General features: G+C 40.7%; 1 protein-coding gene across 3 annotated transcripts in view; it reads left to right on the forward strand.

The window, feature by feature from the left end:
* Positions 1-1,261: 1,261 nt before the first annotated feature.
* Positions 1,262-13,354, forward strand: part of pde10a (phosphodiesterase 10A) — a 96,183-nt gene continuing 84,090 nt past the window's right edge. The window contains exons 1-2 of one of the 3 annotated variants that reach the window (XM_084736178.1): positions 1,265-2,264; positions 2,368-2,539. In XM_084736178.1, coding sequence (XP_084592304.1) covers positions 2,467-2,539 — 73 coding nt within the window. In that variant the 5' untranslated portion in view covers positions 1,265-2,264; positions 2,368-2,466. Of the gene's footprint in view, positions 2,540-13,354 lie in introns of all 3 variants that reach the window. The other 2 variants (XM_084736182.1, XM_084736179.1) reach the window with 2 other exon arrangements.

Genomic DNA, 13,354 nt, shown 5'->3' on the forward strand with positions numbered 1-13,354 from the left:
GGAGAAGGAGGAGAAGAGAGGAGGAGGAGGAGGAGGAGGAGGAGGAGGAGGAGGAGGAGTGCTTTTTGCTCAACTGGTGTCAGGCACCCATGTGTGATTCTCCTGACTGAGAGGAGAATGGATGTGTGAAAGTAGAAGATAATCTGAGGGGATTTGTGCAGCTTTTATCAAACTGGATATCTCTCAAAACTCCCCAACAGGCTTGGAGAGTAAAAGATTACATGTAACGGGATTGTGTAATTAGGATACAAAAAATAGGTAACTATGTTTCATTACAGTTACAGAAATAATCAGATTACAGATAGATTTAGTAAAAATGGCCATTATTACAGACGGACATACTACCACGTGCAGTGTGCAAACATCCTAAAATAATCTTCTTCAAGTTCACTATCATGGCCTTTATTGAAAAAAAAAAAATTCTACTGGGTGAAAATTTTGTCAGTATTTTGTCTTTCAATCAGAAAAGAGGAGCAACATCACAATCCAGAGACAGTTCTGCTATCAGCTGTGAAAATACTGTCATCACCGAAGAACTCAACATCTAATTTAAAAAAAATATCAGTTAAGATCAACAGTTAATGTTAGCTACACATACCACCCGCTAATATTAGCTACACTGACCAACCACTAATGTTAGCTACAAAGAACAACCACTAACATGAGCTAAACAGACCATATGCTAACGTTAGCTATACAGACCAACTGCTAATGTTAGCTAAACAGACCAATCACTGTTTTTAGCTACAGAGACCTACCGCTAACCTTCACTACACAGACTAACTTCTAACATTAGCAACACAGACAAACCACTAATGCTAGCTATACAGACCAACAGCTAACATTAGCTACACAGACTAAACACTGATGTTAGCTACACAAATCAATCACTAACCTTCACTACACAGACTAACTTCTTACATTAGCAATACAGACAAACCACCAAAATTTGCTAAACAGACCAACAGCTAGTTGGCTACACAGACCAATGGCTAATGTTAGCTACACAGACCAACCACTAACACTGACTACACAGGCCAACTTCTAGCATAATCATACTTAACAAAGTACATTTAAATGCTACAGCTGGACAAACAATAAATAAACCTACAATGAACATAAAACATGTTATTAGGCTCAGTTATTTCATCATATTTGGTATTGAGGCAATCCAAAAGTAATGGAAAGTAATCAAGTAACTACTTCAATATTACTAGATTACTGATTACATTTTTAACAAGTGATTGGTAATTGTATCAGAATTAATTTTTAAAATAATCCTCCAAGCACTGCTCCCCTGTGTGAAAGAAAGAAAGACAGAAAGCGGAGTCCTGTTTTCTTTTATTCTCTGGCATTCAGAGCTGGAGGGGAAAACTACCATCAAGCAATTTGTAAAAGCCAGACCGGTGGCGTCATTGCCTCCTCTGTAGTACGTTCCTCTCCTCTCCTCTCCTCTCCTCTCCTCTCCTCTCCTCTCCTCTCCTCTCCTCTGCGGCTGCATTTGTTCACAGCTTATTCTCAAGTTGCTCTGTTGCTGAAGTGACAGAAAAGCTGTTCCTCCTCATAACACAATGCGTGTTTGTCCGATTTGTGTTACACTTGGATTGGGAGGTTTTGCGCAAGAAGTGTCAAACAGAGTGTTTTCTGCTCGTCGCTGGACTGATGGTGTTGTAAAAGAGAAGGTATTGTACTGCGCGCTCCCCCCACACCTCTTCTCTAGTACAGTGTCTCCAATTTTCTCCTCCTGCAGGGAGCATTTTCTACCCGCAACTTAGTGCACAAAGGGACTCATGCTTTGCTGCACCACGTCCGGATAATCTCCGTTTACGTTACACCGGTCTATACACTCCTCAAGATACCCAAGAGTTCCCGTTGTGTCGGCTGTGCGTCATCCACGCCTGATTAGACTTGTAGTCTGACGTCGCCGGGCTCCATTCAAGTAAAACACCTCATACAAAAATCTAAATTGACTTTTATTTTTAAAGAAAGAAAGCCATCCGGACTGACGAACACCACTTTTATCATCAAGATCAACAAGTTGCTTCGAGTGCGTAATTTCCATCCGAGCGGGGTTCAAGCATAATCCGCGACACACGTGATCGACAAATCACTCCGGCTGCAAATATTTCTCATTTGTCAAGAAGAGAAATAAGCCCCCGGAGCGTCCGTGAAGACACATCTTGTCCGATTACGGCGGCGGGAATCAGGAGGAGACCGGCTCCATGCCTCGCTGCGCCTCCAGATGCTCGGCTGGACACCACATGGTAACTTTGCGCACACAGCACGCTGGAGAGAGGACATAATAGAGAAGGGATCTGAATGAATGGGACTGAGATTTACTCGCATTTCTCCTCTCGCCTCCCGCAGACTGTTGTATGTGTTGTGTATCCTGCCGGTTGAAGGTGTTATCAGCAGATATCGGATCAGCTGGTGGACGGATCCATCGCTCGAATAAGGGAGCAGCAAATGTCGAAGAAACGGAAAAGTCCTGACGAGCCGGACTTTGAGGGATCTCCACCTGCGGGGTGCAGCGATCAAGGTAGGACTCACGGTGAGACCTGAGGGTGTGAAAGTTGAGCTGGTGCCACAGTGCAGGTATGTGAGCTCTTCGGGGAGTATTGCATAGATTCCTTTATCTTCTGATATTTCTCTCATTAAGACTTCAAACCGTCATAGACGCACAGTTATAACTGCTCTATCAATCCAGACAGTATTAAACCTGCCATGCAATCACCTCTCCACTCAAATAAGTATTTTTTTTTTTATCCCTAGAAAACAATCTTGTGTGAAGCTGCGGATTAGTTTTTATAATCTCTCATCGGTTCTCAGTGGAGTCACATTTGAGTGACACTGGTTCAGAGCAGACTTTCATTTTCAGCTACAGAAAGAAGGAAGTAAATTCAACCTGAGGCATCAGAGTTACAGAGGCGGACTGAACTCAGCCTGGTTGGCAGTATGGCTGCCGTCACTCAGGCAAAGAAGCACCTGTTGATGTGGAAACTGGATTATACACATGTAAAATATAATGGTGGTCACTTAGATTACTTTTGCCATCCTAGTTGAGTTGATATCTTGATATACTGTACATTGTGAGAATTCATCTCTTTGACTGACTTTTCAACAAGAAAAGTTAAGAGTCACTTCATACAGAGGCTCTGGCTCAGGCACAATAATCTGTCAGGGGCGGATTTAGTCATTTTGAGGCAAACACAAGCATGGGGCCCTCCACGCCCCTTGTTCTCCCCTTTTTCGATCCTTGAATGAATAATAAGTCATAAAAATGAACTTTTATACATGCTGAGCTGCTGAGGATGAATTGAGGAGTGTCATAATCTCAGTAAAGAAGCTGGAAATCTGGTGGTGCAGCAGTGGATACTTCTGTATCTCTTGCCAGATGGCAGCAGGGTGAACAGGCTGCAGCTGTGGTGGGTGTTGTCTTTTATTCTAAGCACCTCAGGGATAGTTTCACTTCATTTTTCAACAGCCTGTACACCACACCGAGACGTCTGTTTGAATGAGTTGTCTCCTGTCAGCCTGAATAATTCCCACACGTGCAGTGAGATCACTGAATAGTCCAAGTGAAGTGGGAGGCCCTGAGACACTCATGCCATTTTAGCATATGAATTTTCAGAAAGACGTAGTTAATTAGCAGAAAGTTTTTACAAAACTTTCTTAATCATAAGTTTATGAGGTGTTTATGGGACCCTTTGAAGCTGGGGCTTAAGGCAATTGCCAACCTTTGCCTAATGGGAAGTTCCCCCGTCCATCATACTAACAAGCACACTACCTTTCCCCTTCTGACTCTGGTAGGGGGCATGTGCCACCCCTGGCCACCCCTCTGTCCGTGCCACTGATTGATAGACTCTTATTGATTGATGCTACTGCAGCACCTGTTTCTCTGGTTTCTCTGCCTCCTGTATTGTTCCTTGCAGCTGTCTCAAGAACCGCTCATCCTAACAATTTCGACACTTGTCACTGCCCTGAGTGGATCCTGAGTGATACACCTGCCGTGACATAGTTGCGTCCCCCAGCAGTGCTCTGAGTTTATGTATCATTAAGGTACAAAAGTTCACACAAAGGCTCAGTTTCTGAGGATAAGTCCCAGATTTTACATTCCTCAAAAGTGCAACATTAGGTTGCGCCGGTTGTTCTGGTTCTGATTTGGTTTTATGGCCACACCTGGAGAAGATGTAATTGGCTGCTGTAATTACTAACAGCTGGATATTTAGGATGAGGCTATTTAGCTATTTTGGACCAGGATATTTCTGGGAACTAAAGTGTTCATTACAAAAGTTACATCAGTGATGCTTGAAAGGTTTGAATTAACAGGATAGTTTGGAGCAATGTTCTGCTGTAGACAGGATCAGCAGCATTTAGTCATTTTAAAAAAGGCCCACCCAAAAAAATCCAGAACAGTTTTAGTGTATGCTATAGTTTGTCATCAGACAGACTGGGAAACCACTGTTAAATAAATGAAATATTGCTCTGTCACTCAACCAGACTGCATTGGCAAAATCAGTCATTTTTCCTTGCAGAACACAGGAGTTGTTGGTATACTGCTGCCTCGATGTGAGAGTTGTGTGTGTTATTGTGTGACTTTGGTGAATCCTAACTAATCTCTTAATACATGAAAGTCACACAATAGCACAAAACAAACTAACAGACAGAGCAGCTGTAGACCTGCAACTCATGTGTTCTGCAAGGTAACATTGCTGATTTCGTCCATTGAGTCTGATGGACTGATAGAAAGAGTGATGTTTGGATCATATAATGTCAGTTTTCCTTTGGTGGCAAGACAAAGGGCAGAAAATATTCTAAAAAATCACCTGAACTAATTGATTTTTTTTTTTTTAGATGAGCCTTTTTTTTTTTACAGTACCTGGCAACGGCATTTTGCTGCTGACCCTGTCCAGAGCAGTACATGGTTAGTTTGTTTACTGGTACTCTTCTCTTCTTCTCTAGACTCAGGGCGTGTCAACCTGCAAGTACTTTAGGCAATACATGAACTATCGATAAGTACCTCATACAACCTGCTTCAGATAATCTGAACTGTCCTGAACTATCAAACAAAACAAACTGGCACAAGTCTTTGTCTGTCCTTCGTCATCTGGTCTTGAACGTACCGTAGTAAGCGACAGAGAATGAGTTGTACTCTGCATGACATTCAGCGGTGTAACAATTAAATAGAGGTCCCTTCTGAAAATACACTACACACCAACTGTGACAAAATGTCATTACATGTCAGGTCCTTTTGAGATTAAACACTGGGGGACACGTGGACGTCTTAATAAAGTCATGGGTATGATGACAGTGTCTTAGTATAAAATATAAATGTGGGCAAATTGTTGCATGATCATTGGATGGTAACAAAAGCCAGTATAAACCCAAATCAGTCCTGCTTTACTTTTCATAGTTCCTGTAATCTGTTACCTTTGCAGCTGAAAACACAGATTCACCTCCTCCTGTAATTCAAGCATTCCTCTTTTTCAAGAGGCAGCTTTTGAAAGACCTTGATCAGAAGTGTGGCTGCTATTATGCTGGCAAACACATGACAGGAGTTGTAAGTTCAAGGCCAAGAACAGCATCACCTTCAAGCAGAGAGTCGTGCCTGCCTGCATGAATGCTGCTGTAGCAATGGAAACGGCTTACATGAAGACCAGAGACGTGTGGTGCTGCTTTTGCATCACATTATTCGGCTTTAAAATTAATGATCATACATGGGTATTTGTAGTCATTATCAGTGAGGGCTGTGGATTATCTTGAGAAACTCTTATTCTACAAAGAGATGTTGCTGTTTTTAAAGGGACAGTTTATCCCCAAATCCAAAAAGGTTGTTTTTCCTCTTACCTGTAGTGCTGTTTATCCATCTAGGTAGTTTTGGTGTGAGTTGCAGAGTTTTGGAGATATCAGAGATGTCTGTCTTCTCTCCAATATAATGGAACTAAATGGCACTCGGCTTGTGGTGCTCACAGGGCCAAAATAAAAAACATCTGAAAAATTTAAAACTTGTGTCTCGTGGCCCGGTTACTCAAGATAATCCACAGAGCTTGTTGTGAGTAGAGGGTGACAGGGAACTGGATTTTTACTCCTGTCCCATCCCAGTCCCACAGAAATATCTCACATGATGGAGTGAAAAAACAGTCCTGTCCCATCCCAATCCTAGAAGAATGAATCCTGTTCCATTCTGGTTGATTCCCACTCCCTCCCACTCCCTTTGACTTTTCTTTCCTGTCCAGTCCCAGTCCTGTGAAGAATGGTGAAATTTACTCCCGTCCTGTGCAAATCCCACGGGAATCCCGCAGGATTCCAGACACGGGATTCCCCCAGAAAATGTCAGCCTCTAATTGTGAGCATAGTCATGTAAGAACTGTTTTCTTTCTGCTACTTTCTAGTTGAAAGAGAGGACTTCTGGTAGATTCTAGAGGTATATTTTAATGTAGATTCAACCGCAGAAAGAAAGTAGTTCCTACATGAATATAACAATAACAACGAGGTCTATGGATCATCTTTAGTAACTGGACCATGAGTTTTGGAAAGAGACACTGGTGTTGCATTTTTGGTAATCCTGGTAATTCATTTTTTTGGTGCTTTGAGCACCACAAGCTGAGTGTGTTTTAGTCCCATTATATTGACGAGAAGGCAGAAATCTCTATGGCCTTTATCTCCAAACCCCTGCAACTCACAACAAAAAAATCTAGATGGATAAATAGCACTACAGTCCAGGGGAAAATATATATTTTGGATTCTGGGGTGAGCTGTCCTGTTTAAATATAATTTTTAAACACTGTAAGCAACACAAACAAAATTCCATTCACCTTGATGCATTAAGATGGAGGCAGACATCTCACAAGCAGATATCTCAAAACCTGGACAAATAAAATCACATTTATCTGCATGGTTAGAAGCAACTTGAGGTAAATATTTTTTAACTTCACCCTTTCAGACCTCAGTATAAACTCATAGACGCAGTGCAGGACGTACTGTAAACATTATGGCTTCCTCAGACTTGTTTGTTTGCACTGAAGATGTGACCTGTTTGCATCACGGTCTTTGGCTCCGCATCTCTTTGGGCCCACGCCCTGACGAGAGTTTCCCTTGGCTTCCATGGAAGGAGAGCCGGGCGCTTCCTTCCCCAACTGTGCCTGGCATCTGTGTCTACTTAGGGGGTACACACCCACTGAACCCCTCCCACTCAAGATTGTGTCATCCGGTACGCTTCTGTGCACAATGGCAGCAAAACACCGTTAAAGCTAATGTAGATTTGATCACTAAGGAGTGAGTCATAAAGGAACCAGATAATACGCTGTAAAAATCAGGCACCAGTGCAAAATTGTTTGCTTATCTATAAAGCATTTGTTGCAGATTAAAAAAAACAAACAGACTCATCTGGTGGGTCTGGCTCTCGACTGCTGTCAGTCAGCTAAATTCTTTAAACAAACCATCTTAAAATGAAATTAAAGTCAATTTTGTGATACAGTCGTTCATCCAAACTAAATGGCTGCTCTTACAAAAAGCAGACAAGTAAAATAAAGCATCATGGACAGAATCTGAGAACTAGCAGCCGTCACTGTGGTGCTGCTGCCGTCGCTGCTCCATTCACTGTCGCCTCTGAGTGCTCGAGCTCGTATTTTCTCATGGAGATCGTTTTTGTTCGCTCAGATGTCCGCGGTGAGGCCAGGAGGGGAGGTGTACGAACAGGGGCATTGAGATTCATATCAGCACCACAAAGCGTTTTTTGTCTTGCCTCTTGGTGTGCAGCCTGGACCTGTCGATTACAGGGCCACTGCTGGGTGCCCCCTCCAGTCCGACTGCCCCCCACCCACCCATCAACCACCGTCAGAGCTGGTCAGCGGCCTCGAGCTGTGCAAATGACCACTTCTCCTACAGTACAGTCAGATACTGGGCATGAACATTGATGTGTAAATATACTGGCCATTGCTAATTATCTCCACCAGGTGTAAACCTGGAGGGGATCATGTGTTTGGTCCTGTGTGTGTGTGTGTGTGTGTGTGTGTGTGTGTGTGTGTGTGTGTGTGTGTGTGTGTGGATTTTATTTTTTACCTGATACTCTGAACTGTTGTTGTGTGTTAGCTGTGTTTTCTGAGGGGACTGAAACCGTAATGGTGTCGTGGTGTAGGAAGAAATGAACTGCTATGGACAGGGTCTGCAGCGAATCATATTTTAACCACCTAAAAATATGTTAAATGTATGCTATATTTAGAATATTTTCACCACCATTTTATAAGCCAAATATTTCTCTCTCCAAAGCCACCAGACTCCTTTAACAAAAACAGTCATTTTACCTTGCAGAACACAAAAGTCGCAGATCTACTGCCGCCTCAGTCTGTCAGTTTGTTTGTTATTGTGTGGCTTCTGTGATTTAATTGGATAGTTTAGGCTCACTAACTAACTAACTGATCAAGGCAGTGGCAGATATATATAAAAAAGAAACAGAAGTGTTCTCAGAGGTAAAATGACTGTTTTTGCCCATGGAGTTTGGTTGGTTTGAAGACTGTGATATTTGGCTTACATAACAGCGGTTTCGCACTGGAGAAGTCTGTCTGACGGCAAAGTAAAGCTGTGAAAATATTCTAAATATTGCGCACACTTAAACTGATATTGATTTTTTTTTGGTGGGCCTTTTTTAGGAGACTAAAATAAGTTTTTCTGCTGACCCTGCCCGCAGCAGTACATGGCTTACCTTCCTACACCTGGACTCTTATCTGTGCTGACTACCATCTACTGTAGGTAATACACTAACTATAGATTAGAACTTCATATAATTACACTTTAAATTATTAATTATTAGATGTGTTATAAATATGCACATAAACAGACATCAGAATAGTAAAATATAGTATAGAACATAGTAGCTTTTTTGTCCATAAAAGAGCTCAAGTTTAACCATAAAAATGGCTGAAATATTCATCAGTATAACATTTTTCAAGAAAACCATCAGAATATTTTCTTTGAAAGGGAAGTTAATGTGGTGCCTGGAAGGACAACAGTTTGACTGTCATCTTTGTTTTTCCTGCATCAGAGCGGTTAGAGAAAATAGTTTCCATACATCCTCTCCACTGTAACAATGACGGTGCTCCCACCTCATTAACAATACGTCAAGAAGAACATTACAAAATGGCCTCCGCTCACTCGCAGGAACAAAAAGAGCCTGTTCCTGTGAGACAGGAGATCAGTGTGGTCAGGGCCAGCTAGAGTTCCTCTTTCATCTTGAATTGAGACCACTGAGGGAACAGTTCCAGATCTTGTGGATTGGTTTGTCCTCATAGATTAAACTGAGGAGCAGCTCAGCATCGTACACCGGCACCATGTGTGTCTCTTTAGCTTGGCCTCGTGCCCACCGTGCCGAAAGAAGTGCGGCCGAGACTCGCAAGGGCTGTTTGCCACTCTTGTGACGCCACAGAGCACTTAGTGTATGAAGCACATGCAACCTCGCACACATTCAAACACTCACACACTCTCATGAATATTCTTATTCATGTTCTTCTCTGAGGACAGCAGTTCCAGTCAATATGAGGGCCGTAGCTGCAGACTGGTTGGAACGAGCTCAACTTGTACAAGAATACCACTTAGTGGCCTTCATGTGTACTGCAGGTCACAAAAGAACTGGTTAACAATGATGAATAACCCAGATATATGCATTAAACATAGTTAAGAGCCCAGATATAAATGTTAAAAATCATTAAGAACCCAGATATCGATCTAAAAAATGTTTAAGAACCCACATATATGCACTAAAGTGGTTAAGAACCTAGATTTGAATGTTAAAAATGGGTAAGAACCCAGATATAAGTGCCAAAAATGGTTAAGACCCCCAAATATCAATGCTTAAAATGCTTAAGAACCCAGATATCAATGTTAAAAATGGTCAAAAATCCAGATATATGCAGCAAAAATGGGTAAGAACCCAGATAAAGTGCAAAGAAATGGTTAAGAACCCAGATGTCAATGTTAGAAATGGCTAAGAACCCAGTTATGAGTACTAAAATGGTAAAAACCCAGATACTACCCACAAGAAGATCAGCTATTTCTGTATACTGTCTTCACTGGAGTCAGCAGAAGGATGCTCTCTCTGGTGTTACAGCTGTGTGCTAACTGTTTCAGTGTAAATCCTGAGCGTGGCTGGTTTTGAAGGCGTATCATGTTGTTCCTCAGTCGGCCGAAGCAACAGCAGCACTGTGGACACATCTGGCACAGTGCTTCCTTCTTTCAAAATAAAACAGCACGCTTCAATGACGCAAAATTATGCAGTGAAAGCTGCTTAATTTACCTTTTTAGAGTATACCACCTCCTGCTGGATGTTTTGTTTTGTTTTGTTTTGTTTAACGCTCTTCGCATTTTGCATTTCAGTTATTTGCAAAATGAAAGAACTTCCTTCAAGAAAGAAAGTAGTTCTTGTAGATTCTACCATAGAGAGAAAATAGCTCTTTCATGAAACTACTCACAACAAGGCCTGTGAATTATCTTGACAAACTGGCTGATTATTTCTAGAAAGAGACATTTTTGGTGCCTTGAGTGCCACTTAGTCCCTTTGTATTTGAGAGAAGGCAGACTTCTCTATGGCCAAAACTCCAAAACTCTGTAACTCACACCAAAAAAATTTAGATGGATAAATAGAACTACAGGGAACTACATGTATTTTTGATTTTGGGGTGAACTGAATAAAATGACACTTAAAAAATGCTCATAAAAATATAAGAACCCACTAAAAATGACTTAATTACAGTAATTTGAGTGGTTGTAATTTCCACATCTGTACAAAAGTGCACACAAAGATGTGCATAAGAAAATAAACCAAAATTTCTTAATTTCAGCATATTTGTTAGATTTTAACCAAATGTTGACCTTTGCCCTCTCTTTAATTTGACAGTAGTTACCACAGTAGATGTCTCCGGTGTCCTCAGACAGACAGACAGACAGAGAGACACTAGGTGGGGCCAAAGCATTAAGATAAACTGCAGGGAGCGGCGTCAGAGATTCACCATGAAGCAGACAGCCAGTAACTCTGACTCACTACACTTCTCTTTAATTGTCATTATAATTTGCAGACTTGTTAACGACTGCTGAAAGGTTTCATGTGATCCTCTGATGTCAAGAGAGGTTTCAAATTCACAGAACCAACAGAAGGCAGACAAAGAAAAGTACAGAAGTACATTACGCTGAAGATAAAGTCTTCTCTTTATAGTTTAGGACAGAACAACTGGGTTATAGAAAACAATAAATAAATATTGAGCAGGTTTGGTCAGATTATATTGCAATGTGGTCAGTTACTGATTACAGATGACGTGCTTTTTTTGTATTTGGTAAAATGTAATATCTGAATGTTTTGAGATTACTTTTAGTTTACTTCAGAATCAAACATATGGCACCTTACATTAAAAGCTGATGCAGCCACTAAGTTCATTAACTATTATTTTTGCTTTTTAAACGTCTCAAAACATTTGAGACAATTAACAATGAATCAACACCAATAAAACTACCAGTGAGTACTGCATTATATCTAAAATAGTCAAGTAGGCACTTCATAGTGCTTAAAGTAATAATAGTAGCAGTTACTGAGAAAATAAAGTGAAACTAATCAGTAAAGTTCCTCATTAATGATTATTAGTCATGTTAAGTCACCAAAAACTGGTGACCTGAGGAGTAACTAAATGTCAGACAGTTTTTATGAGTTAACAGAGCATGAAAAAGAGAAAAATGTACATATTTTAAGTAATCTGTAACAGCTGTAATCTAATTACACATTTCACAAATATAATGTGGGTGTATAGTTACTTGTTTTTTCTAATTTGATTACATAATCCTGATTTCATGAACTCTGTTACCACAGAGCCCTGATCTCGAGTCTGAATATTGTGCAACAGTTTGATGTTGTGGTGTGAGTGAGGGGCACGGCTTCAGCGTGTGTGTGTGTGTGTGTGTGTAGGTGTGTGTGTAGAGTTCATGAATGGATCGTGTCCGTGTGTGTTATCAGTAAACAGACAGACCTGACGTCTGGCCGCTCGGCCGTCTTGCTCTGTTCTGATGTCTTTCTGTGCACAGACTGACAGGCCTGGACGTCAGCGCCCATATTTCTCACCTATGATTCATTCTGACTTTGTTTGGCTCCTGATGAGCTGCCGGCAGCCACTCGCCACTCGTCGCCCCCACCGCCGGCCACTCCCCAAATTCTTTCAGCTTAATACGGAGCTTCCTCTTCTTCTCTCTCTTTCTCTTTTTGAAAAGCTTTTCTTTTCTGAGGCACAAATTGACAAATTATTAAGAAAGTCGGCTGCATTTCATTCACTCTGTTCAACTCAAAGAGGAAGGTGGACCAAATTCATTTGTCAGGAACCTGCTGACAAACTAGAATTATGTAAAACTAATTAGTAAAAACTAGTTTAGATGAAAACCTCATGTTTAAATTGATTCAACTTAAATTTATTGCTGTTATTAACATAACAGACTTAATTTGGGTAAGTTTAAATATCAGAAATAATTGTATTTAGTTGCCTCAATTCACAAGAACTGTGTTACTGAAATACACGTTCATTAAGTTAAATGACCTTAACGTGTTCACATTTAACTAACTTAATACAATTTCAAGCAACCTGTTGACAAAATAATTACAGTTGTAAACGTTTAAATTTTTTGTGTATAGCTCCTGTTCACACTAAATGGAAGTGAACATAAAATAAAATAAAAAAAACCCCAACAATTTAAGCATTTGATTATTTATTATTTTTACATGAGACACAAAATGTTTGCACATTTTGCATAACAATGCACAGCCAGTTCAGAGCTGGGCGATGTATATTGATATTACATAGATATTGTGATCTAGATATCGTCTTAGATTCTGGATACCATTATATTGTGACAACTGTTGTCTTGTTGTCAGGTTTTAAAGACTGTATTAAAATAATTTTTTGACCTTACCAGACTGTCAATATCAATATTTTTTTGATAGTTGCTGTGTACTGTTTAATTTACAGCAATGCTTCATATTCTATTAGATCACATGTTTGCACTATTTAAGAATCTCTGGTGTGTTATTTTAGATAAAATGTGTAAAGAAATAAATAAAGAATATCGGGGCAGAGCCTCAAAATATCAAGATATTATTTAAAAGCCATACAGCCCAGTCTTAAATCATATATTTAATTTGGTCCGATGCCGTGACCTGTGCTGTTGTGTTAAAGATTATCTCCTCCTGGTGTATCCATGTGTAATGCTTGCACAAGGGGCAGAGTCAAACAGTCACTGTATGCACACCGTACACCATCACAAGAAACACACACACACACACTGACAGGCTGTGTGACATCACTCAGCTGTAACTAATGATCCCACTGTG

This window comes from Lutjanus erythropterus, chromosome 14 (genome assembly GCF_056507025.1).
Source record: "Lutjanus erythropterus isolate fLutEry1 chromosome 14, fLutEry1.hap2, whole genome shotgun sequence".
In the NCBI taxonomy this organism is placed as follows: Eukaryota; Metazoa; Chordata; class Actinopteri; order Lutjaniformes; family Lutjanidae; genus Lutjanus; species Lutjanus erythropterus.